Source organism: Bombyx mandarina, chromosome 03 (genome assembly GCF_030267445.1).
Source record: "Bombyx mandarina strain Sakado chromosome 03, ASM3026744v2".
NCBI classification, from domain to species: domain Eukaryota; kingdom Metazoa; phylum Arthropoda; class Insecta; order Lepidoptera; family Bombycidae; genus Bombyx; species Bombyx mandarina.
Window position 1 is genome coordinate 1,918,018 of NC_143210.1, and position 26,322 is coordinate 1,944,339.

The window sequence follows — 26,322 nt, forward strand, 5'->3', positions numbered from 1 at the left end:
TCAATATGGACACAAGTTTATTTTGTAGGTACAAGCAAAAGAAAAAAAAAATCGTGCAAAACTATGAACACCTTTAGGAAATTAAAAAAAAAAAAACGTACAACAACCGAAAACTGGGAAATGCATCTACAATCTAACTCATTAACTTAACATATAATAAGGTATTTATTTCATAATTTAAAACATCAAGTCTGTTCATTCTGATAATCATCCTACTAAAAGATTTAATCACAAGTTCATAATTAAAACGAATATTTCTCTTAGGTAACAATTAAAAAGTTTAGAGCAAACGAATTGATACATAAAACCTTGGTGCTCGAATTTGTTGAAAGCTCATTAAAATTATACTGAAATATAAAATTAAGGGAATCATTACATGCGTAAACTCAATGTTTCATGTATCAAAACTTTAGTACCCTCAATTAAAAAAAATGCATTGTATAAAAACCTTGTAAAACATACGTGAGCATTCATTGTATTAGCATGTTAATAAGGTTAAACATCCAAAGTGCAATAAAAACTATTAATAATAATAATGATGATAATAATTAAAAAAATAAAAACAAAAACTATGAAAAAAGAAATTAAACGAAAATTCATAAATCACGTACACAAAACGATTACAGGAATAATTTAAAAATGTTAACTGATTAAAATTGTTTACGGCTCGAGATGACTCGCCGCAATTAATGGCGAAGTCACCGCGGCCACAGAACGAGGGTAGTTTTCGTAATTAGTCCCATTCAAAAATCAAATCAAGTCAAATGCAACGGTTGTCCGAATTTGATGCGATATCAATCCGCCAACGATCCGATAATTGAGAACGATCCACTAACAACAATTCCTCTCCATGCGTCGTCATGGTCATGACATTAATTCACGAGTGTCATCTTAATAATGATTCAATGTTCACGTGAACATTTCGCGTCGCGTTCAATCAAGTGGTCGTCCCCAATTACACGCTGCTCGCGGCGATAGCGTTCGTATCCTTAGAAAATCATATTCCAAAAAATATGTTATTAAAAGGAACTTTATAATCGGCTCGATAAACAATCTGACATTCCCCTTTTTAATATAAAAAACAAAAAAAAAAAACACATAATCAAGTTTTAAAACGATGTAAATATTCATGATAATCATTAAGTATATAAATATAATATTTAGTCGGAATTAACTTGGATAAAAGATTTAGTAGTAGACGCGGTAAGATAAAATCAAAAAATAAAACATGCTCTCCTCGACTATGATTAAAAATTAAAATTAAAAAAAAAATTAACGCAAATTAATCGGTTTACTTCAACAATTGTCTGTGGCGGAGATCAGAATCGTCGTATCGCTTTTAGCTAATAAAAAATAATAAAAGTACATACACACACAAACTAGATATTTAATTTAATAAAATCTCTTAAAATCAACTTAAACGCACACTTGTAGGTGCTTATTTAGAGTACGCGATAATTAGTACTTCGTCTGGGTTCCGCGTCGTAAGCAAGTTCGTTTATTATAAATGCTTCTAGAGCATTCCTAACAAAACCAACCGCGGTTTCCGCTAGTTCTATCCTTGCGACTCTGCGATTTCCGATACCAGAATCGATTTGATTTAATTGATCATTTAATATAAAACAGTACAATATTCAAAAGCTTCACTTAATATTAAACAATAATAATGCACTTATAAACGATTAGTCTTTGAATCAGTCTCGGGCTTGATCATGATCAGTCTTCGCGTTTAACGCATCTCATTCGCATCAGATAAATCATATATGATATTATTACGATTCTGTGTGTTGGTTAAAAAACGATAATATTGAAAATAGTCTAATTTTGTAAATGATTTTAGCATCGAACGAATTTTTTGTCTGGTGATTAATATATTATTGTATTGGTGTGGCTTTTTTTTTAAACGTCCCTCTAAATGCTGTTTACCACTTGTCCTGAGCGAGGGCGGTCGTGTTGTACTGCGGCGGCGAGCTAACGAGTTTCCGATCGGCGCCGGGAGCGACGGGGCCCTTCATTGTTTTGGACTGTTTTTGGAGCTCTGATAGAAAAGAAAAAAATCAATTAATTTAAATGCGAAGATTTATATCAGGGATTGCCAATGGGGTCGGCTACCTACAGCCCTTAAACAAATGGTAACTTAAAGTATAACAGTATCTGTATCAGGCCCCTAACCCAGCTGGATAACGAAAGTTTTTTAAGGTGTTGATCAAAACTTTTCGCTATCAAACCGTGTACCGACACAACTTGACACATTATTCTATTATTATTATTATTATGAATAAATTCTTTTTTTTCTCACTGCTCTTGCTCGCTAAAGGTTATCGAAGGCCTATAATGCCAGTTTCGCAATGAATACAGACACCCCCCGACCCTGACGCAGTAGGGACTGACCGGATATGAGGAGCAGCATCTTCCGTCGCGCGCCGAACGCCGTCACTCCCAGCTCGGACAAGTCGGCCTCGTTCAGTGACGCAAACGTGCAGATGTCCACTTCGTGTTTCTTGAACATGTCTACAAATCAACCAACCAATTTATCATGAAATAGATAGAAAACACATAGCAACTCTGAAATGTCATCTTGTTATTTACGGCATCTCATTAAGTTAGGTGCCTTCAGGGCCGGATTTAAACTTAATGCCGCTCCTGGGCACCGGAAAAAAATCCGCGCCAATACTGGAATTTTACTTAAACTTATAGTTTCAAAATTAAAATCACTAATTGAAAATAACTAATAACTACAGAATTTGCAGAAACGTTATCAAATGTTATTATATTCAAAAGACATAAATAAATATTTGTTTTTTTTTTCTAACAATTGTAAAATATTTTGCACTAAGGGTAACTCATAATTATTACTATATTACATAAAAAAAAACAAATTAAATTTCTTTAATTCCAGATAATAGAAAAATCGATTATTATTTTAAATTGATTAAACCATTTTGATATAAATTTTTACTAAAAGTACCCAATTTATAATTCAGAAATAATGGGTGAATTGAATTTGTTGAATTATCAATTAAACAGAAAATTATTGATTAATAATTAATTATATTGAGCAATCTTGATAACACTAAAAAAATGTTTCACTTTCAAAATTTTTCCGCCCTGGGCAGTTGCCCCGACTGCCCCTAATGTAAATCCACCACTGGGTGCCTTAATGAGTCACTATGAGGATTTTTAATTAGGCGAGTTGAACTATTAATATTACTTGTATGGTACGGATACCCGGCTTCAATATGAGCCTCTTGTTAATTTATATCCGTGTCTGATTGTGCACGTAAAGTCGATGTCGACTGACTTGGTGGCGCAGTTTATAGCGCCATGCCTTCTGGACTGAGAGCCGTGGTTTCTATTCCTACATCGGGTAAACATCGTGTGACCAACGTATTATTATTAATTATTAATCTATATTCTATATACTATATAAAAATGAATTGCTGTTCGTTAGTCTCGCTAAAACTCGAGAGCGGCTAGACCGATTTGGCTAATTTTGGTCTTGAATTATTTGTGGAAGTCCAGAGAAGGTTTAAAAGGTAGATAAATATGAAAATGCTCGGAATTAAATAAAAATATCAATTTTGTTTTTCCTTTGATGTGTACCCCGGCGGACGGATTTATCGATTGAGGCACTACGAAGTCTGCCGGGTCAGCTAGTTATTAATATTTCCTCTTTGTTTGAATGTTTAGTATCTAGACATGTATATATCTAAACGTATACATTTATACCATAGTACAGGGGGTCCTAGTGTTAAACCAATCACATTTCAATCAGTTCTTAGAGGGAATAAACCACGAAGTCAACGGTGCAGTATCACACCACCAAATTATCAATGTAAAAGAAATTATTGGGACACAAATAAAGAAGACAGATATGTCTTGGAATATGGACACCCGTTTGGAAAGGAGTTTCTTTTGCTATTACATAATTCAACGGATCAGAAACCGTTATTAAATGCAAATAAACTTGGTATTGTACCCACATTTCTGGAATACTAGTGAATAAAAATGTATTACACTATTTTATCATATATTATAACTATATCAATATTATTTTGATGACAAGATGAGTCGATAGTTTCCCAGGTGATCAGGAAGTGCCTCCAAAATCGCTACACATAAATGTCGGTTTTCGGTGATGTTTTTCATTTATTTCATTCAGTCTACATCCCGTTCGCGTGAAGCTAGAATAGCTCCTTAGGCTATCAGCGAATAAGTAAAGGAAAAAAGGGTCTAGATCAGGGGCTCCCAAACTTATTTTGTCTATTGCCCACTTGGAGAATAAATTATTTTTTAGCGCCCCCCTTTTTTATTGCATAGATGGGTGGACGAGCTCACAGCCTAGTGTTAAGTGGTTACTGGAGCCCACAGACGTCTACAACGTAAATGCGCCACCCACCTTGAGATATAAAGTTCTAAGGTCTCAGTATAGTTACAACGATTGCCCCACCCTTCAAACCGAAACGCATTACTGCTTCACAGCAGAAATAGGCAGGGCGGTGATACTTACCCGTCACTAGAGGTCCTACCACCAGTAATTACGCAAATTATAATTTTGTGGGTTTGATTTTTATTACACAATTTTATTCCTTCACCGTGGAAGTCAATCGAGAACATTTGTTACGTGCGTATTTCATTAGAAAAATTGGTACCCGCCTGCGGGATTCAAACACCGTTGCATCGCTAGATACCAATGCACCGGCGTCTTATCCTTTAAGCCACGACGACTTCAATTCACCTACTTAAAAACCACTATAGCGAGAGCTCAGTCGGTGTCTAAGAGTCCTTCTAGGTGAAATCACAAATTGCCTCTCAAACCTCTACACAATGCCCCCATTTTTTTTCTGGGTCTCTTACCGCCCCCCTAGGCCTGCAGCGCCCACAAGGGGGCGTTATTGCCCACTTTGGGAAAGGTTGGTCTAGACCAGTGATTATCAAACTTATTTCTTTTACCGCCCCCTTTGAAAATCAATAATTTTTCAGCGCCCCCCATTTTTTATACACCCCTAAAACTTTATAACCACAATTTCATTAATTTAATTAATAAATGTTGTATTAATTTTAGTAAATGTAGTACCACGTAGTACATATATATTTGTAGATGCTATTATTGTTTCTTCAATATATTATATGTCCGTACATTGCTACAGAGCCTGTATTTACAAATTTGCAAAGTAAAAATGAATTCTTCTCATCAATATGTTTGTTTAAATTCAGAATTACCAAAATAAATTGCTAGTTCACTGTACTATTACTATGCTAATTTATTAGAACGAAACTATTTTTGTTGAATATCTTTCTCATTAATATAAGATTCTCATCATAAGATAATTAAAAAATTATATTTCGACTAGTAAATAATACTACTAACAATAATAACTTAGTAAAGTACGAATAAGCTAAACCTGGAAGTCGTAGAGGATTTCATTTATCTGGGCTCCGTCATAGCTAGTAATGGATCCTCCGAAAAGGACCTCAGAAGGCGAATCAGTGTGGCAAAGAGAGCTATGTCCAAAATGGACCGAGTTTGGGTGTCATTTTTCTCTACGGCGCAGAGACTTGGATCCTCAAGAAAGCCGACCGCCAACGTATCGACGCGTTTGAGATGTGGTGCTGGAGGAAAATGCTCGGGATTCGTTGGACAGAACACAGAACCAACGAATCCATTCTTACCGAGCTCAAGATTCCAATGCACCTCCGCACTACATGCGCGCGGAGGAGTTTCGAGATCTTTGGACATATCGCCAGAAAGAGAGGTGACAATATGAAAAAGCTGCTGGTGACAGGCAAGGTATGCGGGAGAAGGCACAGAGGCAGAAATCCAATGCGCTGGTTGGACCAAATACGCTCCACTCTCAATACCTCAGTCCACGTTGCTATCCACACAGCCGAGGACAGGTAGGAATGGCGCAAGATGATGCAGGAGAAAGTTATTAAAGGAGGCCACGACCCTCAGCACAGAGGATTATCGACGCAAGAAGGAAGGAAACTACGAAAAATAAATTAATATCATTTCGTATTATAGATAAATATGGGTAATTTTTCATAGAATTTTAGTTTATAATTTAGAACTGGTTCAAATAAAAACCGCCGCCTAAGTCAGCGTTTGTAATAATTAATATCTATACTAATATTATAAAGGGGAAAGATTTGTTTGTTTGTATTCAATAAATAGGCTCCGAAACTACTAAGCCGATTTTAAAATTGTTTCACTATTTGGAAGCTTCACTATTCCCGAGTGACATAGGCTATATTCTTTTTTGAAAAAAATTAGGTATCCTTACTAAAACTCCAATAACCCAAGGTGTAAAAAATTTTTACCTAAAATATTATTTACGTCGCGTGCCCTACGAAAACTATTGATGATAGAATAAAATAATGTACTACGACTTTGTAAAAAACATTATTATTTACAAAAAGTGTCGCGACAGCATAATAATATTTATGCCGCAATAAGTGTTCTTTTATTTAAAAAAATGCCCCTGGTAAGACACGGAGTGCCCCCCTACATTCGCCGACTGGTGGCTTCCTACTTGGAGGACAGATCGGTCACGTGTACTGAGCACGGTGGGATCGTGCACAGGTTCCCGGTCGTGCGCGGTGTTCCACAGGGGTCGGTGCTCGGCCCCCTTTTGTGGAATATCGAGTATGACTGGGTACTGAGAGGTGCCCTCCTCCCGGGCCTAAGCCTAATCTGTTACGCAGACGACACGCTGGTCATATCCCGGGGGGAGTTTTACTGAGTTTGCTCGTCTTGCCACAGCTGGGGTGGCGCATGTCATCGGCAAAATCAGGAGATTAGGCCTCGACGTGACAGTCAGTAAAACCGCGGCCATGTGGTTCCACAGGCCGCGGAGAGTGCCACCTGTCGATGCCCATATCGTGGTTGGAGGCGTCCGTATCGGGTCGGGGTGCAGTTGAAGTACCTCGACCTCATTCTGGACAGTCGTTGGACCTTCCGTGTTCACTTTCAGAACCTGGTCCCTCGTTTGTTGGGGGTGGCCAGCGTGTTAAGCCGGCTTCTTCCCAACATCGGGGGGCCTGACCAGGTGACGCGCCTTATACGAGGCGCCCACGTGAGGCCAGTCACTGGCCTTGGGGGTAGCGAAGTTGCTGCAACGGCCGCAACGCACCATCGCGGTCAGGATCATCCGTGGTTATCGCACCATCTCTTTCGAGGCGGCGTGTGTACTGGCTGGGACGCCGCCTTGGGTCCTGGAGGCGGAGGCGCCCGCCGATGACTATCAGTGGCGGGCTAACCTTCATGCCCGGGGCGTGGCGCGTCCCAGCCCCGGTGTGGTCAGAGCGCGGAGGGCCCAATCTCGGCGGTCCGTGATGGAGTCATGGTCCAGGCGGCTGGTCGATCCTTCGGCTGGTCGTAGGACCGTCGAGGCGATTCGCCCGGTTCTTGTGAATTGGGTAAATCGTGACAGAGGACGCCTCACTTTCCGGCTCACGCAGGTACTCACTGGGCATGGTTGCTTCGGTGAGTTCCTGCACCGGATCGGAGCCGAGCCGACGGCAGAGTGCCACCATTGTGGTTGCGACTTGGACACGGCAGAGCATACGCTCGTCGCCTGCCTGCATGGGAGGGGCGGCGGCGTGTCCTCGTCGCAAAAATAGGAAATGACTGTTCTGGCATCGATGCTCGGTGACGACGAGTCGTGAAAGGCGATGCTCGACTTCTGCGAGTGCACCATCTCGCTAAAGGAGACGGCGGGGCGCGTGAGAGATGCACAGGCCCGCCGCCATCGAGTGGGGTCCAGGGAGGCGAATCTCGTCCAAGCCAATCTGGACCTCTAAGTGTTTCGGATCTCCCTCACATGTCGGCCTGGGGACCGGCGAAGGGGGCCTAAGAAGACGATGTGCAAGCTGATCTGCACACGTATTACGCATGAGCATCCGGGTGATGAAAGGCCGGCTATCCTTAACCCACGCTGGTTCTGACCCAGCGGGGTATTCCTATTCCGTAGGATAGACCAATCTAACCGGCGCCATCTAGGCGGGCTTCGGACAGCATGCCGACCGAGAGGGCTGGTGGTCGTGGCACCGACGACCACCAGTCCGGCGTCCCGAGGGGAGGGTGATGGGAGAGATGTGCTCCGCACTAAACGCTTCACTTTCCCTCCTTTGCCTTTTCATGAGCTCTGTCTCATGCGAGGTTTAGATGCTGGTTGTTGAGCGACAAGAGGTTTTAGTCGGTTCGACTCCGACATGCCCCGCCCTCCATCCCTAGTGAAGGGCGGAAGTCCAGCGATTTCCTTTTGACAAAAAAAAAAAAAACGTGTGGCACTCGGGAACTGCGGCGGTATAGCTATTGCATAGCATTTTTTATCAACTTATGACATTATAATTAGACAATGATAATTTAATATTAAAACAATAATAAAACAAGACCACGCTACATTAAACCTTAATAAAGGCAAAACCTTAACTGTCCCCTTCATACTCATAAGCTAAACCGCGCGAGGGAGAGATGGGCAGACTTTTCATGATGCGCATGCAGTGTGACGTCACGCCACGCGCTTATTCACAAACACTACACAAGCGCAACGTGTGAATGTGTTGAACGCGAGCTACATGGTAGGCGGAGTGAGGGATGTTAGGTTTTTTTCGTTACGGAATTTCATGATTCGGTCGCCGCGCTCAAGGCCCGCGATAAAAGCTATGCAATAGCTTAAAAATGTATGAACTTGTAATAAAATCTCCTTGGCTATACTATTTGTATCTGGCTGGTTTTGGTATCATTAAAAGTTTAAGTTCGAAAGAAGATAATTCCAAATTAAAATTAGGAAGATGTGTGATTTTACTTATTTTTCGTACTGTCAAGATGAGTGAATCTAATGAAGATATTCGATACATTTTAAAATTTTACTACAAAAAAGGTAAAAAAGCAACGCCAGCCGTGAAAAAATATTGCGATGTTTATGGACCTAGTGCAGTGTCTGTGAGAGTAGCACAAATTTGGTTTAAGCGTTTTCAATCCGAAAATTTTGAAGTCAAAGGTGCACGTCGCTCTGGTCGCCCTATTACGGATAAAATCGATGCCATTTTTGAAAAAGTGAGGCAAGATCGGCATATCAGTAGTTGCGATGTAACTGAAGAACTGGGAATTGACCACAAAATAGTTATGGCGCATTTGAAAAAAACTGGGTACACAAAAAAGCTCACTGAAAGAAACCTAATGAACCATGTACTCATTTGTGATTCTTCATTACGACGTAATGAAACCGAACCATTTTTGAAGAAGCTGATAACTAGTGATGAAAAGTGGATCACGTACGACAAGAACGTACGAGAAAGGTTGTGGTCAAAGGCCGGTTAGGCTTCACAGACTCTGGCAAAACCCGGGTTAACTCGCAACAAGGTGATGCTGTGTGTGTGGTGGGATTGGAAGGGCATTATACATTATGAGCTGTTACCACCAGGCAGGACCATCGATTCTGAACTCTACTGCGAACAACTGATGAGATTAAAGCAAGAAGTTGAGAGAAAGCGGCCGGAATTAATCAACAGAAGGGGTGTGGTTTTTCATCACGATAACGCTAGACCTCACACATCTTTAGCCACTCAGCAAAAATTAAGAGAGCTTGGCTGGGAGGTGTTACCTTGCACCTTCAGGTTTCTACCTGTTTCGGTCTCTTCAGAATTCTTTAGGCAGTGTCAGGTTAACATCACGAGAGGACTGCCAAAACCAATTGTCGCGGTATTTTGATCAGAAGCCCCAAATTTTCTATAGCAATAGGATCATGTCCCTACCAACAAGATGGCAAAAAGCTATCGAACAAAATGGTACCGACATACTTTACTTAAATGCGAATAAACTATATTAAAAAATGTTGTGAATGTTCTTAAAAAATGCGAAGAAACTTTTTCCCCAACCTATTATTATATAGAAATAAAATAGTAAACAATGTTTACAATAAGTGAGCTGTTTAGGCTTACTTATACTATTTGACATTGGACGGTAATGGGTAAATTAAGTAAATGAAATTACAAATTTTACAGCGCCCCCCTAACCCACATCAACGCCCCCCATTTTTTCCTGGGCCTCTTAACGCCCCCCTCTAGGTTTCAAACGCCCCCCAGGGGGCGTTATCGCCCACTTTGAGAAAGACTGGTCTAGACCTTCAGCCCGCACGAAAAAAGCAGTAGCGACTGTTACCGACCGATGTACTTGTGCAGTCCGACGTCTCGCAGCAGCTCGTACAGCTGCTTGTAGCGGCACGGCTTGTGCGGCGCGCTCTCCGCGATGTTGGGCCGGACCAGGTCGGGTCTGCTCCACGCCTTCTCCGGCTGCAACCAACCATTGCTGGCTATAGTCACTTCATTATTATTAAATTCATTTATCCCTATTAATGTTAGCAACAGTGACTTCTTTAAGCATATGTGAGTAAGGACATAGTAACAAAACAAATGTAAAGCACAACATACATACAAATAATACAATTAGAATATTTTACCATTTCGAGCAAATTTATAGACCTTTCTACAATGATTAAGAAAATCTAAAGGCGTCTCTAGATGATGCAGCTCCACGGTGTTTCCCGAGCGCAATGGCATGTCCTCCGAGCGCTATGGCATGTCCTTCTTCAAACGAGGCTTGCGGAGAGTATTAAGCAGTAGGCAGCGGCTTGGCTCTCCCCTGGCATTGCTGAAGTCCATGGGCGACGGTAACCACTCACCATCAGGTGGGCCGTATGCTCGTTCATTAGTTTGGTAGCTAAACGAAACGCAGCATGATTGTCGAGAGATGGCAGCACGATTGCGATATCGTCGGAACTCTGCTAACTTGGCCTAGTCTAGCCTAGCCGATGGAGGCGCGTAGACGCCATCACACTTACCAACCAGCTTTCTTGAAGACCTTTTCCTCCGTCCTAAGAATTGTCATTCGTTTTCATTTGCCAACGTCAAGAGAAGATTTCTAAATTGTTCTAAGACAGTAAACGTGATTGGTGTACCCAATATTTCTCTTAGCTCGATCACCCTATTCGTCTCTACGATGTCTGACGATGGTGTTAATAAATGTGGTTTCTCCGACAAATATATCGACGCGTGAAAGGCAAACGTGACCAAAAGACAATGCGTGAACTTTACAGTAGACTAATTTAAAGTTGAAATACCTGAAAACAAAATTTATTTTAACAAATCTAGCTGTAGTGGAATCTAGCTAGTAGCTGAAGGATTGAAATGATTTTAATAGACCTAGAAATAAATATTTTTTGCGCATCGAATATGGTTATTGCCTATGTACAAAGCAGTTATTGTCGCTTAGTCAAGTTTGCCTTTCAAGCGTCGATTATGTTGTTTCAGTGAAGCTAACCGAAGTGATTCCTTCGTTATCGTGCAGGTTGATAGGCCCCGGCGACGTGTGGCTGAAGTAGTAGCCGGCCCAGCGCGGCGTGGGCACCCGGTACCCGCCGCCGCACACGCTCTCCCGCATCGCCTGCAACACAACGAACATCAACCACAATCCAAAACATTAGCGAAGCAAACATTGACGAGCTGGGATCAGTCCGTGTTTGTCACCTTCATTGCGGAATTGGTAGAGTGCTCAATTGTCATCATAAATTTGCTAATCTAATTAAAGTCCGTTGTATATTAAGCTCATAAATATACGAAGAGGATAATAGCTTTAGTAATAGCTCACGACGCCTCAAGTGGTTACTGGAGCCCGCCTTGAGAAATGAGATCAAAGATGAGGTACCCTTAAAGCACCGTTAATAGATCGGAAGGATCCGTAATAACGTGCTTAGGGCGGAGCGTCCTCAGCTGTGTCTGGCATTGCTGATGTCCATGAGCATTTATTTTTATTTTTTCATAGCCCTTGTAGGCAGACGAGCACACGGCCCACCTAATGGTGAGTGGTTACCGTCGCCCATGGACTTCAGCAATGCCAGGGGCAGAGCCAAGCCGCTGCCTACTAGCATCGGAGGAGCACCAACATAAGAGCCGCATGTTAATCATTTACTAAAACACAAAATACTGCGGCGCAGGCTTAATAGACGTTCTACTTCCAGTCGATTCCTCATTACGATTCGTGAATTTTTATTAACAAATTTTAAAACAAATATTGAGGTAGCGTCAGGAAAAACAAATTAGTACTGTTAAAACCAAATATTGATGTAGCGTCAGCAAAAAAATAGTACTGTTATAAAACCAAATATTGAAGTAGCGTCAGCAAAAACATTATAATAATATTGTTAAAACCTTTTTGTTATGATCGTGCGGTAGTTAAGTCGCGCACGGCGCACCGGTTACCTTAGTGGCTTCCTGCTTCATCTTCCTGTACTCGGTGAGGGGCGACAGCTTGTTGAGCGTCTCCAGCGTCTTCTTCTCGCAGCCCACAGCGCGCCGCTCGGACAGCGGTATATCCGAAATTATACTAGCCAACTCTGCGAAACGACACCGTCGCAATGACCAATCGTTAAGACCAAAATCGTCTACTGATGGTAGGACCTCTTGTGAGTCCGCAAGGGTAGGTACCGCCGCCCTGCCTATCTATGCCGTGAAGCAGTAATGCGTTTCGGTTTGAAGGGCGGGGCAGCCGTTTAACTATATTGAGACCTTAGAAGTTATATCTCAAGGTGGATGGTGGCATTTACGCTGTAGACGTCTATAGATTTCGGTGCCCACTTAACACCTCTCGAAGTGTAGACACTTATCTAAGCAAATATCAAAGAAATATTCGTATCGTTAAACGTATTTGCGATACCTTGTGATCGTTCAGCGTCAGCGTGCGCGGGGCTGTGAGTCTTGCTGATGGGGGACACCGAGGGAGAGCCGACGTTACTGCCTTCGCCTCCTAAAAGATCAGCAGATTCAGATCGTGGAGAGAATTATAATCCTAATATAAGCATATCATTATAATATTGTTACGCCGGTAAGAGTAACGCCATCTATCGTCGAACCGCAGAAACGAATATCAAAAGAACGATTAAAATCGAGAACGCTCGAGAAGTGCAACGCCATCTATTATCAAAGAGCGGAAACGAATATCAAAACGACTGGTCTTGCCGGGAATGTTCTCGATAATTGTAGCGATGTCGTGTCGACTTTAAGTGTTGCAGAGATGACATTAAGGCAGTCAGTAATCGGTTCTACTCGAAGCAAAACGGTGAACTAATCACATGAAGCGAAGAAGAAGAAGAAGTGAATTGAGAATTTTAAAGCGTTCCTAAGTGTTCTAAGTTTTTAACAGAGTTTTAATTTGTACTTCGGTGGAAGCTTTATTTATCCGGCTTGGCCCAGCCCTTATCGTGAGAGCACTGATGAGGAGGAGGATCGAGAAGTTACCGGACATGTTGTGCGCGTCGAGGGAGACGCAGCTGCCGGTGAAGTTGCTCTGGTAGCCGCTGCTCGCCTGCGAGCTCGAGTTCAGCAGTTGGCTCAGCGTGCTCTGTGTACAATACACCTTATATCATTTCATATTAACTCTCTAGCTGTACATAAGAGCACAAAAAGAATATTTTAGCTTTAATGTTATCAATAAAATAATTATGTACAGTGGCGGACTTAATACCATTCGACCAAGGGTGATGCTGTAGAGAGATGTGGTAGGTGCATTGATTTTTAAGAGAAAAAAAGTAAGTACATGTTCAAAGATACATAGATATAGACCCATAACAATAATGCACATATTTGTATGGTAACATCATGAGGGTCGTCATTGTACCGATAATTGTAAATTTTAATTAATTCTAGATACCCTTTCGAATATTGTTTTCGGATTCTTGTGTGACTAAGTGCTACGTTCGAAATTGTTTTTTTTTGATGAAGGAAGAATTACTGGTGGACCAAAGCGCTTTCCAGTTTCCCCAGGATAAGTGGGTGAGCACGGGCTCCGTCACGAGGCTTGGGATTTGCCAATGGCTGCCCGAGCGCCTCCAAAGGAAATCTCACATATCTAAATTGTCTTTCGATATCTTTTGTACACTGGGCTGCAAAAGTGCTTGTACAGTGCAGTAAAAAACCCTATGAATCCATAACTAACGCCATCTGTTGTTGATAGAATATTACTAAGACATAGTATTATTTTATTGTATGTTACGGATAAACCCCTTATTTAGATGAGAAATAAACTGTTTTTATAATAACGTACGAATACTCATTAATCGCTATCCGTAAGTTACATAAAATAAGGCGGCTTATAATCTTACGGGTCGGTTTTCAGCCGGCGCTTGCTGGTAGGGTTGCTGCATTAACATCGTCTGTGGCAGTCCACTTATGTCGTTGTTGTTAGACAGCGCTGTATAAAAACACAATGCGTTCATTATTACTATATTATTATAGAGGTGTATCCAAAAATGACTATCCTGATTCGTAAGTCTATACTAATATTATAAAGAGGAAAGATTTGTTTGTTTGTTTGTTTCGAATAGGCTCCGAAACTAATGGACCGATTTGAAAAATTATTTTTCCATTAGAAGCCGACATTGTCCCTGATGAACATAGGCTACTTTTTTTTTTTTTTTTTTTGGTGTCATGTGTGTTTTAATGTTTCCGAAGCGAAGCGAGGGCGGGTCGCTAGTAATGAATATTCACGAAAGTCAACTAATGGTTTATTAGAGAAATCAATAGTTAATGTAAAGAAATACTCATGCAGTGTAAAGACACGCGACAATAAAATCTTGTTCGCACTAGGCGAGTATTTTAGTCGAGTACCGAGTAATTTAATGGCTAAGCTACTCGCTACTGCACAGAAATCATTAGCATTACGGTCCAGTAGAGTGCACAAGTGAGTGGTGTTTTGCAAGATGAACAGGCTGCAACGCTATAGAGTGAATAAACTGATTAAACTAATCGTAATGGCTGTTTTGGAAGAGGTGGATGAGGAAATTTCTGTGATTAAGAAAAATAAGTTGTGGGTACGAAAATGGATCGATAGAAGAGATAAACTAGGAGCTACTAAATGTCTTCTGAAGGAAATAGCATTGGAAGAGATCCCAAAGAATACTTTGATAATTTGAGAATGTCCGAAAGTTGGGTGAATTTTACTAAATTACTCGGTACTCGACTAAAATACTCGTCTAGTTCGAACAAGGCTTAACTGTCCAGCAGGATCGCGTCGACCCCCGGCAGTCGTGAAGCGCCTCCTATTTTTACGAATCATCGTTTTTTATTATTTGTTAATTTTGACTTATTGTTTTGACGTAAATCTTGTGAGGCTTGTACCTACTAGAAATGCATTTTAAGTTTTGTTATTTACAAGGTATATGTTGCGCTTATTGTATCCACTTACTTATCGATACTTCACCACAAAGATTTTTTTATTGTGTAAGTGTAACATAAATTATTTCGTTGGTGGCGCCCTTATTGTCTTAGCGCCTGTGTGCACTGCACACTTCGCACACAGGGGCAGCGTGGCCTTGCTGTGCAAGTGACCACAGCAATTGAATGTATACTCTATCAAAGTTTAATAAATACCAAACGTAATAATAAATTGTTACTGGTGGTAGGACCTCTTGCGAGTCCGCGCGGGTAGGTACCACCCCCCTGCCTATATCTGCCGTGAAGCAGTAATGCGTTTCGGCTTGAACGGTGGGGCAGCCGTTGTAACTGTACTGAGACCTTAGAACTAATATCTCAAGGTGGGTGACGCATTTACGTTGTAGATGTCTATGGGTTCCAGTAACCGCTTAACACCAGGTGGGCTATGAACTCTTCCACTCATCTAAGCAATAAAAAAAAAACACGTACGGTTCCAAGTTTGATTCTTGTACACGACGGAGTTCTGCGACGGCAGCTGTAGGGTCGGTCCCAGCGCGGGGTAGTGGAAGTGCGCCGCCCTCGCCGGGGGGCTGAGCAGCCACGCGCCGGGCGACACCACGGCACCGTACTCGGGCGTGTAGGGCGCGGGCCCCGCCGCACCGCCGCACTCGGGGCTGTAGGGCGACGCGTGCGCCGAGAACGGACTGAACGGCCCGAAGTTGGGCATGGTGCTGCCCAGCGACGGGATGTTGTACGACTCCGGTATCTCCGCTGCGATGACCGGCTCTTTCCCGCCCAGTAGCTCGCGGCGGGCTTCGTAGATGTCGCCTGATGACGATAATAACGTTTTATTCTTACTTGAAATTATAAGTTTAACATTAATACGGTTCTATTGTCAAAGACTATTATTAATTTACTATCTATAATCACAGATTTTGCCAAGACTACACTATAGACAAAAAACATTAATCTATTTTTAATTTGACCACAGACTTTTAACAATAGCAAAAGTTTGACAATAAACAGAGTATATGTGCGTGTATATGTTACAAACACATGGTAGTGTGTGTCATGTTTCTTTTATTTATTTAATGTATTCTTAGGCATAATTAAAAAATATATATTAGCATTCTGCACGCCTCTACATTATCTATATGTGTGGGAAATTTCGTAGTCCTCCGTCTGCAAATTTTCGAAAAAAAGTGTACAAAGTTTTTCTTTCACGTATTAATATATAGATGTAAAACAAGATAGCCCGCTCACATACAAACCATTTGAAGGGATAGTTGTTAAACAAAAAATTGAACTAAGAGAAAAATAATAATGATATAAATACAACTGGTTTTGGTGCGTCGTGGACGCTTATTCTCAGCATTAAATTGATTGACACGAGTATCACATGAAAATGTAAACCTGAACCCCTCAAGACATCTTGGACTTATTCTTAGAGTGTATTAGGAAAAATTCGACTTCATCGAAACAGCTAGTCCTAAAAAGCGGTCGATCCAATACGAAACGTTAGCGTTATAAATAGAGACTAGCTTTTTCACGCGACTTCGTCCGCGTGGAATAGTTACTTTGGCATAACACTACATTTTAACCACGACTTCATTTACGTAGAAAATGAAAATATTTTTGAATAATAGAATTTTGTAACATTCTTTATTGGTGCTACGTTTGTATTGATCTTACCGTGATGTCATATATAGCCTATAGCCTTCTTCAAAAAATGGGCTATCTAACACTGAAATTTTTTTTCAAATCGGACCAGTGGTTCCTGATTAGCGCGTTCAAACAAACAATCTCTTCAGTTTATTCATTAACGGTGCTTTTAGGCACCACAAGCACCGGTCACTGTCCTCACGGAACCCATCGCTTGCGACGAAGGGCTCGACGAGCGAATTAACCCATAGACACAGCCCAGTTTCTCGCCGGATCTTCTCAGTGGGTCGCATTTCCGATTCGGCGGTAAATTCTGCGAAGCACGACTTGCTAGGGTTCGTGTTAGCAACATCGTCAGGTTTGAGCCCCGTGAGCTATACACGTTAGGGCGTAGCTGAAATAGCCTCTCAAGGCTATCAGCATGGGTAGGAAAAAAAATCATCTTTATAATATTAAGTATAGATAACAGACGAGTCACCCGCGCATCTCTCTATCCCCTTGATGACGACGGAAGCGATCCCCTGCTTAGGCTTGCGTCTGATGTTGATGTAGACGTTGTGTTTCTGCATCAGCTTGTTGGCGGCGTCGTTGTCCACGCGACACGCCTCGTCAGACACATCGAAGATCACAACCAGCGGCAGGCTGCCCTGTTTATTGGACAACTGTTTCTGTCATTTCCTTTTATTGAATTAAAAACTTTAAAATATTTTATGTAATTCAATTACATTTTTTTTATTGCTTAGATGGGTGGACGAGCTCACAGCCAACCTGGTGTTAATTGGTTACTGGAGCCCATAGACATCCACAACGTAAATGCGCCACCCACCTTGAGATATGAGTTCTAAGGTCTTAGTATAGTTACAACGGCTACCCCACCCTTCAAACCGAAACGCATTACTGCTTTACGGCAGAAATAAGCAGGACGGTGGTAACTACCCGTGCGGACTCACAAGAGGTTCTAACACCAGTAATTACGCAAATTATAATTCTGTGGGTTTGATTTTTATTACACGATGTTATTCCTTCACCGTGGAAGTCAATCGTGAACATTTGTTAACTAGGTACCTACGTATTTCATTAGAAAAATTGGTATCCGTCTGCAGGATTCGAACACAGTTGCATCGCTAGATACGAACGCACCGGACGTTTTATCCTTTAGGCCGCGATGAATTTACTTTCCGTTTAAAATATATACTTTATACTGGGCCTTAAAGTATAAAGACTTGGCTGTATGGGCTATGTTCCGTTTGCCTGTTCTAGTAGATAGCAAAAGCAAAAAAGAGGCTAAAGGATTTGATTATTCCCTGAGATGAACAGGAAGGTTGTACAAATGAAGCTTTATCATATAAGGTTTGATGTAGATTGTCAGCTGACCACAAGTTGTTGCCTGGCCGTGTACACGTCTTGGATCTGTCCGGTGATAGTGACGCAGCTCTTTTTGAGGGGCGGAATGTTGGGGTCGTCCGCGTCCGGGAACATTATCTGCGTCCCGCTGCCCTTCATGATGACCTTCAGCTGCTCAGCACCCCGACCTACCACCACAGCGTGGTGCATCGGAGATATTTCCAGTGACATCTGGACCAGGGTTTGGCTCTGGGAATAGCGGTATGAAAATTAAAACTAGGTTACTAAAAATAAGAATTAAATCGACTATACGGGAGCTATACTAGTAGGCCGGTGATCGTAATCTAAAATGAAAATATCCAACAAAGTCGTTGACCTCGCGTGTCAGCTGTTTGAAAATGTTCTTGAGTGTCTTGGTGGTGTAGTAATAAGCACGCTGAAGTGTTGATCACAGTCATGGCTCAATTCAGAGTTGAATTAAAGCTTGATTTTTGACTGCGTGCATATTTTATATACGTAAATATTTAATGATAAATAAGTAAGTGATTTATTTATTTATTATGTGCTATACAATCATTCTCGATTACAAATATTGCTGTTATTGCCGTCAGTGTGTGAACACTAGACAATAGCTTAAACTTTATTGAAAAATTACCGTCAGTTCAGTTGTTGAATTGCATAGCTAGGTAGGTAAGGTACTTAGAATTAAGTGAGCGTATGAATGGAAATTAAAAAAAAAAAAAATAGATGGCGTTGGAAGCGTCATTGGCTGCACGCAACAGGCAACAGCTCGCCCTTACTTTAATTGTGGATTTTTCGCTACATAATATCATCTGTATACAAGTAACATTTACACATCTGCGTGCTTAGTGCGAGTTTTCTAACGTTCTCGATAGCGTAAAAGCTAACTCAAATTTGTATGGATTTGGGACGTTTACCTACGTTTTCCGCTAGGGGCGCTTTTCCAACTGCATGCAAATTTTATTTAACTTTTAAAATACTATCGTTTAGTTGCACCCGTTAACAACAGATGGCGCTAAATATAGTTTCATAAATTCTTTTACCGCACGTTGCATGGACTTTTCGTACTTACGGCGAGTGGTCCGCACATGTAGTTCATGAGTAGTTTGGTGGCCTCCATGGTGGCCTGCACTTCCCACTGGACTCCCTTCACGACCAACAGGTTGGCGTGGAGCTTCGGACGGTTACGGATCATCACCTGAGAACGCAAACGCAATCAAGATATGAAGATCTTCACCGGAATTTTTGTCCTTCTTTTTATAGAGGTCAAAAACTTAATTTAAAGTACGTATACTCATTGAAAAAAAATGACTGTGGCACTGCTTTTGTAGGCTCGCAGCATATCCTAACTGGTGAATTTTAGGTTCCGTTATAAGGTCCACAATACCCACTTATCGAAACAACCGAGACTTCTAATGTCTCGCCTCGTTTTCATAGGTTCGTTTGATATCAAAACCGTTTATGACGTTTTAGTAGTTCCGTGTAATACGTTCCGTGGTGTATTCTTCGTAAATACAATTACTTTTTTCAAACATAATTAAGTCTACTTTTCATACTGTTTTGGCCACAAAATTTTTAAAGTTTTTTAAACGTAGCAAATAACGTAAGAATTAAAATTTAGTTAAAACTAAATCAAGCTCCTGATCGTAATAAATAGCAAATAGTTTTCGAGTCGTTTTTGTAAGGTTTAGACAAGATAGGTATTTAACTTTTATGGGTATAATTTTTAGGTAAATTTATTTTAACAAATAATAATAATTTGATTAATATACGTAAAATGCTGCTTTTACTATACTTACATATTTACATAATACTTACTATACTACATTTACTTTAACCGTTTTTGTTTAAAACGTGAACGGTTTTAGTGGATGGAAATATAATAATTTAGCCGATGGCTCGATAACTTAAGCTGACAAAATATATATTTATTTATTTATATACTAGCTGACCTGGCAGACTTCGTAGTGCCTCAATCGATAAATAAAAGACCTAAGCTTTTGTATAAAATAAACTTAAAACAAGACAAAAGGAATCCGTCCGACGGGGACACATCATAAGAAAAACAAAATTGTTATTTTTATTTAATTCCGAACTTTCTTCATATTTATCTACATTTTAAACCTTCTCTGGACTTCCACAAATAATTCAAGACGAAAATTAGCCAAATCGGTCCAGCCGTTCTCGAGTTTTAGCGAGACTAACGAATAGCAATTCATTTTTATACATATATATAGAAGATAGAAGATATAAGAAGAAGATAGAAGAAGATATATTACCTGAACGTTGTACTGTTCTTGTATCTGATGTACGTAGGGCGAGTTGATATCCGGCAGCGGCTGTGAAGCCGACACTATTGGGAGCTCGAAGCTGAATACGAGTGGGGTTAGCGCCTGGAAACATTTATGACACATTAATGCAATTTACTTGAGAATCTATATATAAATAACGTGTCAAGTTGTTTGTCCGCGATGGAAACTTAAACTACTGAACCGATTTTAACTTTTTTTTAAAATGTGTTTCGTTCCAACTTAGGCCATAGGATGGTTTTTGTTTCGATGAATAGTCGCAATATTTTTTAATTAACAATAAAATGATTTCTTATGTTGATTATTGTTATTAATTGTATGTTTCGTAAGTCTAAAACAGATGGCACCTTAAATCAGTTTTTACAGATAATTGTTATACTGTCTGATATTAATATCTCATAGATGGCGCTATGTTAAAAATACCAACGTTTCACATAAGCTATAATTTAATGGCATAAGCACCACGTGTTGCTATGTCAAATTTATTTCGTAGTAAACGCAATACAGTGAAATCCAATTATTCTTACTTTGTTAATTTTTGGTATTAGCATAGCCGGCCACGTTTTATTTAGAAACAAAAACCTTAGCCACAGCAACGTGTGGCCGGGTCTGCTAGTTTATTAATAAAAACTACGCCTGAAATTGCAATGACGTTTTTTTAGAAAAAAAGGACTATTGGTGGCCCGCAGGATTTTTCCAGTTGCGCCAGGACAGGTGAGCGAGCAAAAGCTCAGTCGGCAGGGAATTTCCGTGACTATTCGGAAGAGTTTAGTTGTGAAACATTTTTAATTTATGAACAAAAATGTTTATAGGAACATAAATGAATTAGGTGTCAGTAGGTCGGATTTAGCGTTTTATAAGGATATATCCAATACGGATTTGTTTGTTACATTTGTAGCTTTCTTCTGAAAATTTTAAAGCAATTTCAGAAATCTATTCTAAAGCTATAAAACCGATTACATACTTTAAAGCAGATTAAAAATATAAAAAAAAAAAATCTCAGATAAAGTCATATTCTGTACCCAATAGTCTTATTAATAACATTTTTATATTCCATGATTATTTTTTTATGCGATAAAGACTAACGTAACTTAAGGGCAGAACAAAGATTGTTGAGACTTCAATTCTATGTGTCAATGTGGAGACATCTACGCCGTGATGTCTAAGGGCTGCTGGCAGAAACTATGCTTATTAGTATTTTCCCTTTACGGAACCCAGTGAGCGCAACCCTAAGTCAGTCTAAGCGGTCACATAGGAGAATCGGGGTCAGTTCTAAAACAATGTGACAGTGAGATGTCTAGTATGAACTCACTCGAACCCTTGCCCTGGCTCGTTCGACTCTTTCCATGTCCCCTGCGATGGAGACCTGGTTACTCTTCTCCACGGTGCTGGTCCTGTTCGAGTCCGGGAAGTGAATGTGGCAGCCCGTCTCTTCCATGACGCGTTTTATCGTCAAACCACCCTGTTTGGAATTATCTATCCGTCTAAATCCAGCCTTTCCCAAAGAGGGCGATAACGCTCCCTTGTGGGCGCTTGAGGCCTCAAAGGGGGGCGGTAAGAGACCCAGAAAAAAATGGGTGTGTTCTGTAGATGCTTTGAAGGCGATTTGTAATTTCAGGAGGACTCTTAGACACCGACTGAGCTCTCGTTATAGTGATTTATAAGTAGGTGAAAAAATGGGGGCGCTAAAATATAACTTATTCTCAAAGTGGGTAGCAGACAAAATAAGTTTGGGAGCCCCTGGTCTAAATGAAAGCTTTAATGTGTCTTACTAAAGATAACTTCAGCCGATATATTAGATTATTGTATTCTTAGGAACAGCAATATAAAAAGACACTGTGTCCTTGGTCTATGGTAACACCGAGACTCCAATTATCAGACTTACTTTGCTTCGATATTTCGCTGGATCATTGTTACACCTTGCTAGCCATATTCTCGGAACGAACTGCTTTTTTTTTTGCATAAACACAAAATCCTCAAATGTCCTGTTTGGGGGAGGTGATACCGTCATTTTATTTACACCATCGGACGACCTTCTACCGAAAGAGATACCTTCCCTATTACTTTTCTAGAGATGATAGTCGAATGCTAAGACAATAGCGTGGCAGTGACTTTGACGGGTTCCTGACAGTTTTATGTTCATGAGCGACGATCACCACGTTTATTTATTTATTATGATTGATGTATTACTGGTGGCCCGGAGGCCTTTCCAGTTTCACCAGGACAGGTGGGTGAGCAAAAGCCCAGCCAGAAGGGGTGGAATTTGCTAACAGTTTCCCGAGCGCCTCCGCTAACAACTCAAGAGCAACCGCTTCGCGAATGAATCTACTACCGGATCGGAATCGCGACCCGCTGAGAAGATCCAGCGAGAAACTCAGCGAGCTGATGCATGGGTTAGGTTGTACATGGACCTCTTTTTCGAATTCGACGAGTACGGTTACCGGGGTTCCTAAGCCTGCTCCTGGTGTTAGAGCTGAAGGCGTCTAATGCAAAGGTTATTGGATCTGATGGATCGGTATGGACGTGTGATCACCACCTACCACCAGGTCATCGCAAGCAATAAAACTGCTTCACCAGTAATGTGCCTCGCCAACGGCATTGTTACGAATTCACATTTCTTAGTCAATTCCAAGTCTTCAATGCTTTAATGCGCACCTTTACCTATATTTAACATAGGTTGAAGAACTCACCTTGCCGATTATGTGTGAATGGTCCGTGTAGCTGACGTCGATTTTCATTGTAACACGATTACTCTGTTAACAAATTCTCATTTGTATTACAAAGGCAATCAGCTTTATTTTAGAGTAAAATAGAGCTCAAAATCCCTATGAACATTTTTATGAAGTTTTTATCTACGTTTCTGTCTGAAATATTTTTGCCTATGAGCTGAGCATGGTAATGATAAGTTTTTTTCCCAATATTTTTTTTTGTAGATGGGTGGTGAGCTCACAGCCCACCTGGTGTTAAGTGGTTACTAGACCCATAGAAATTTACAATGTAAATACGCCACCCACCTTGAGATGTAAGTTCTAAGATCTCAGTATAGTTACAGCGGCTGCCCCACCCTTCAAGCCGAAACGCATTACTGCTTCACGGCAGAAATTGGCAGGGTGGTGGTACCTACCCGTGCGGACTCATAGGAGGTCCTACCACCTGTATTTACTTAATTACTTAGATTACATATTATTATTTACGCGAGGAAATCCACAGCGGTCATCGTTTAGCTTAACACTCAAATGTCTACATAGGAACCGAATCGGTCGTATCATGCGTGTCTAGACCATAGAAATGGAGGCATACCGTTTTCCAAAAAAATAACGTATATGTTTAATTCATACTGATTACGAGTATTTACAAATGGTCAAAGTCAATTAACGATGTATCTGCATAGCGACTATAAACCATTGAATCATATGATCATAGTTCTATCGAAACAGAAGGCGCTGATCTAATTCTGGTATTATGACGTTACCGGAGTCAATACTAACCAAAAAGATGTACCAGTCTAATGGCTTATGGTCGAACGAACAAATACACAAAGAACTAGCAAACTAAATAGGCATAGATGATACAAAACATGCCATTCGCCAGTTTCCGGCTATTGCTTACGCAGCCCTTGAGATCTAAGAATTAGGTACAGAAGTTAATAAATTTATAGAAAACAATTGAACAAACGTTGATTTAAGGTTACAATTACATGTAATCGACTTAAAAAATGGCGGGTTATTGTTATTGGTTTAAATCTTCTACTACAGATTTACAGAAAAGCGATACATTCTCTACTTACAGTATTGATGGACAGGTGATCTCAACTTAGTATGATAGCACTTATGTAAAATGCTTACAACTTTCGATTAATTAAAAGTCTCTTGTGGAATACATAACAGCTTAATGCACTTACCCTTGTGTCCAGTAACTGCATAATTTTTTCACGAGCCAATTTCACATCATCAGGTCGACCAGCGACTCTCACGTGAGGATCTAAGCACGATTATAAATATTATCAATACCAGGAATCACAAAAAAAAATTAGGTACAAATCAAATATACTAATAACTGACCGAAAAATTTCAGAAATTCACAAAACCGATTATCACGTATCTTTTTAATAACATCATAAACTAATTCATCGTAATTTTCGGCAGAAATCATCGTTACTTCATTTAATTAATATAAAAAACAATAAAATTGATTGAAATTGGTTTGTTTTACAGCAACCGACGCGTGCAAATGATTCGAATTTTGGATTTGACCGCCAGAACGGAGCCCATTCGCTAGTCTTTTTGGCGCCAGTAAATTCCCGCCAAATTGTCGTTGAAGAATAATAAAGATTCGTTTCATTCAAAAATAAAGAAATTTATTTGAGACCAGATAAGTAATTAAGTGAATTTCCATCTTATTATTTACCTTTTTTAGAGCGAGCTCCGATTTTCAAGCGTGCAGGCCAATTTATTAAAGTGTTCGTTTCATTCATTACCTGTGATTGTAAATTGAATCATTTGGATGCACAACTATTCTTTAATTATAGCAATTTACAAATAATGTATGTACGTGCTTTATTAAAAAATATTAACTTCAAAAACCTTACCCGATGAAAGAATGCTTGCGCTGTTTGTGATTCCTCGAGGTTATCTATGAAATTGTAAAAATACAAATGTAAGCACGAATTAATTACCTCTTATCTATGAAAGTTAAAAATAATTGGAGATTTCAAATTTGTGTTTTAATATCGTGACGGTCCAGTCAGTTATAAATTAAATCTAAGGTGGTACCTCAGATCTGCTTTGTTACGGTTCTTTGAAGTATCCATCATTTGCATAGTTCCAGTTTTTTATTCGGGACTGTTTAAAATAAATAATGCTTGGTAGAGCTTCTTTTTTTCCGAAAAAACTGGAAGGAATTGATCTTGAAACGACTTGAAACCCCAGACGACTAAAGAACCATTGAAATTAGATGAAGATACCTACATCATGGCCGGGATGCTGATCAGGTTACTATAAAAAAATTGTAAGTAATTTGATTTCCTTACCACCCAACATAGCCTCAAGGCGTCGTCTGTCAACTCGAAATCTCTCTTGGTAGACATCCTCGGCACTATTCAAACCGAGTATTACGGCTAATTTTTGTAGGTCTTCCGCTGACGTCACCGAGTTACTTGTACCGCTTTCTGACGCCTAACAGAATATTTAGTAACTGAATACTCCCCATCATTTAACTGAACTGATTTCGTTGAGTTTCCAGATAACAGTTTTAAAAGTGACAAACGGCGTCATAACAAATTATAGAAAGAATTATTTGAAAATATTAAAATCAAAATGGCGGATTGCTAAATATTCGTGTTTCTAAATAAATAAGAAACATACATACACACAAATACTATTTGTGCCGACTAAAAGAGTAAGAATATTTTATTATAAGTGTGCATTCTATACATTTGTTCTTAGATACACATAAAATGTTATAATTTCAAAATAATAAAAATACTGTTTTAGGTGTTTTTATGTCACTCACCTCACTTAATGCATCTTTGTCTGTTTTAAATTCTGATAAATGCGTTTTTACCGTTAAGTAATTGGTCGTAGCCATTATAAATTTTGAATAAATTAAAAATAATATGTATTATTATATTATAGTCAATATATTTATCAATCAATATCAATGCATGAATAAAATTGATTGTCTAAATGTACATTATTGAAGAAAATACTATAAATATATAAAAATTCTGTGGTTATACCAGAACAACTTCACGTAGTGACTCTTTGAAAGATTTTAA

The 26,322-nt window shown here is 40.0% G+C and overlaps 1 protein-coding gene across 1 annotated transcript; it reads right to left on the bottom strand.

Annotated features, from left to right (window-relative positions):
* BicC (protein bicaudal C) lies at positions 1-26,302 on the bottom strand. Its single transcript, XM_089736508.1, has 20 exons — positions 26,058-26,302; positions 25,576-25,720; positions 25,135-25,178; positions 24,954-25,023; positions 24,448-24,527; positions 23,237-23,299; positions 21,859-22,008; positions 20,517-20,630; positions 19,310-19,435; positions 18,247-18,465; positions 17,351-17,519; positions 15,700-16,038; positions 14,160-14,248; positions 13,297-13,399; positions 12,716-12,805; positions 12,262-12,395; positions 11,324-11,446; positions 10,170-10,296; positions 2,392-2,511; positions 1-2,038 (listed from the first exon to the last, which is right to left on the bottom strand). The coding sequence occupies exons 1-20, from the start codon at positions 26,130-26,132 to the stop codon at positions 1,923-1,925; spliced, it is 2,496 nt and encodes an 831-aa protein (XP_089592634.1). The 5' UTR covers positions 26,133-26,302; the 3' UTR covers positions 1-1,922.
* Between the last annotated feature and the right edge of the window lie 20 nt (positions 26,303-26,322).

Bases quoted from the DNA above. Each gene is read 5' to 3' on its own strand.
- BicC (XM_089736508.1), bottom strand. From the start codon at position 26,132: ATGGCTACGACCAATTACTTAACGGTAAAAACGCATTTATCAGAATTT. The intron at 13,400-14,159 runs GTAAGATTATAA...TATTGTACACAG, and splicing joins CGCCGGCTGAAAACCGACCC to AGCACGCTGAGCCAACTGCT. The intron at 11,447-12,261 runs GTAACCGGTGCG...GTTGTGTTGCAG, and splicing joins TGAAGCAGGAAGCCACTAAG to GCGATGCGGGAGAGCGTGTG.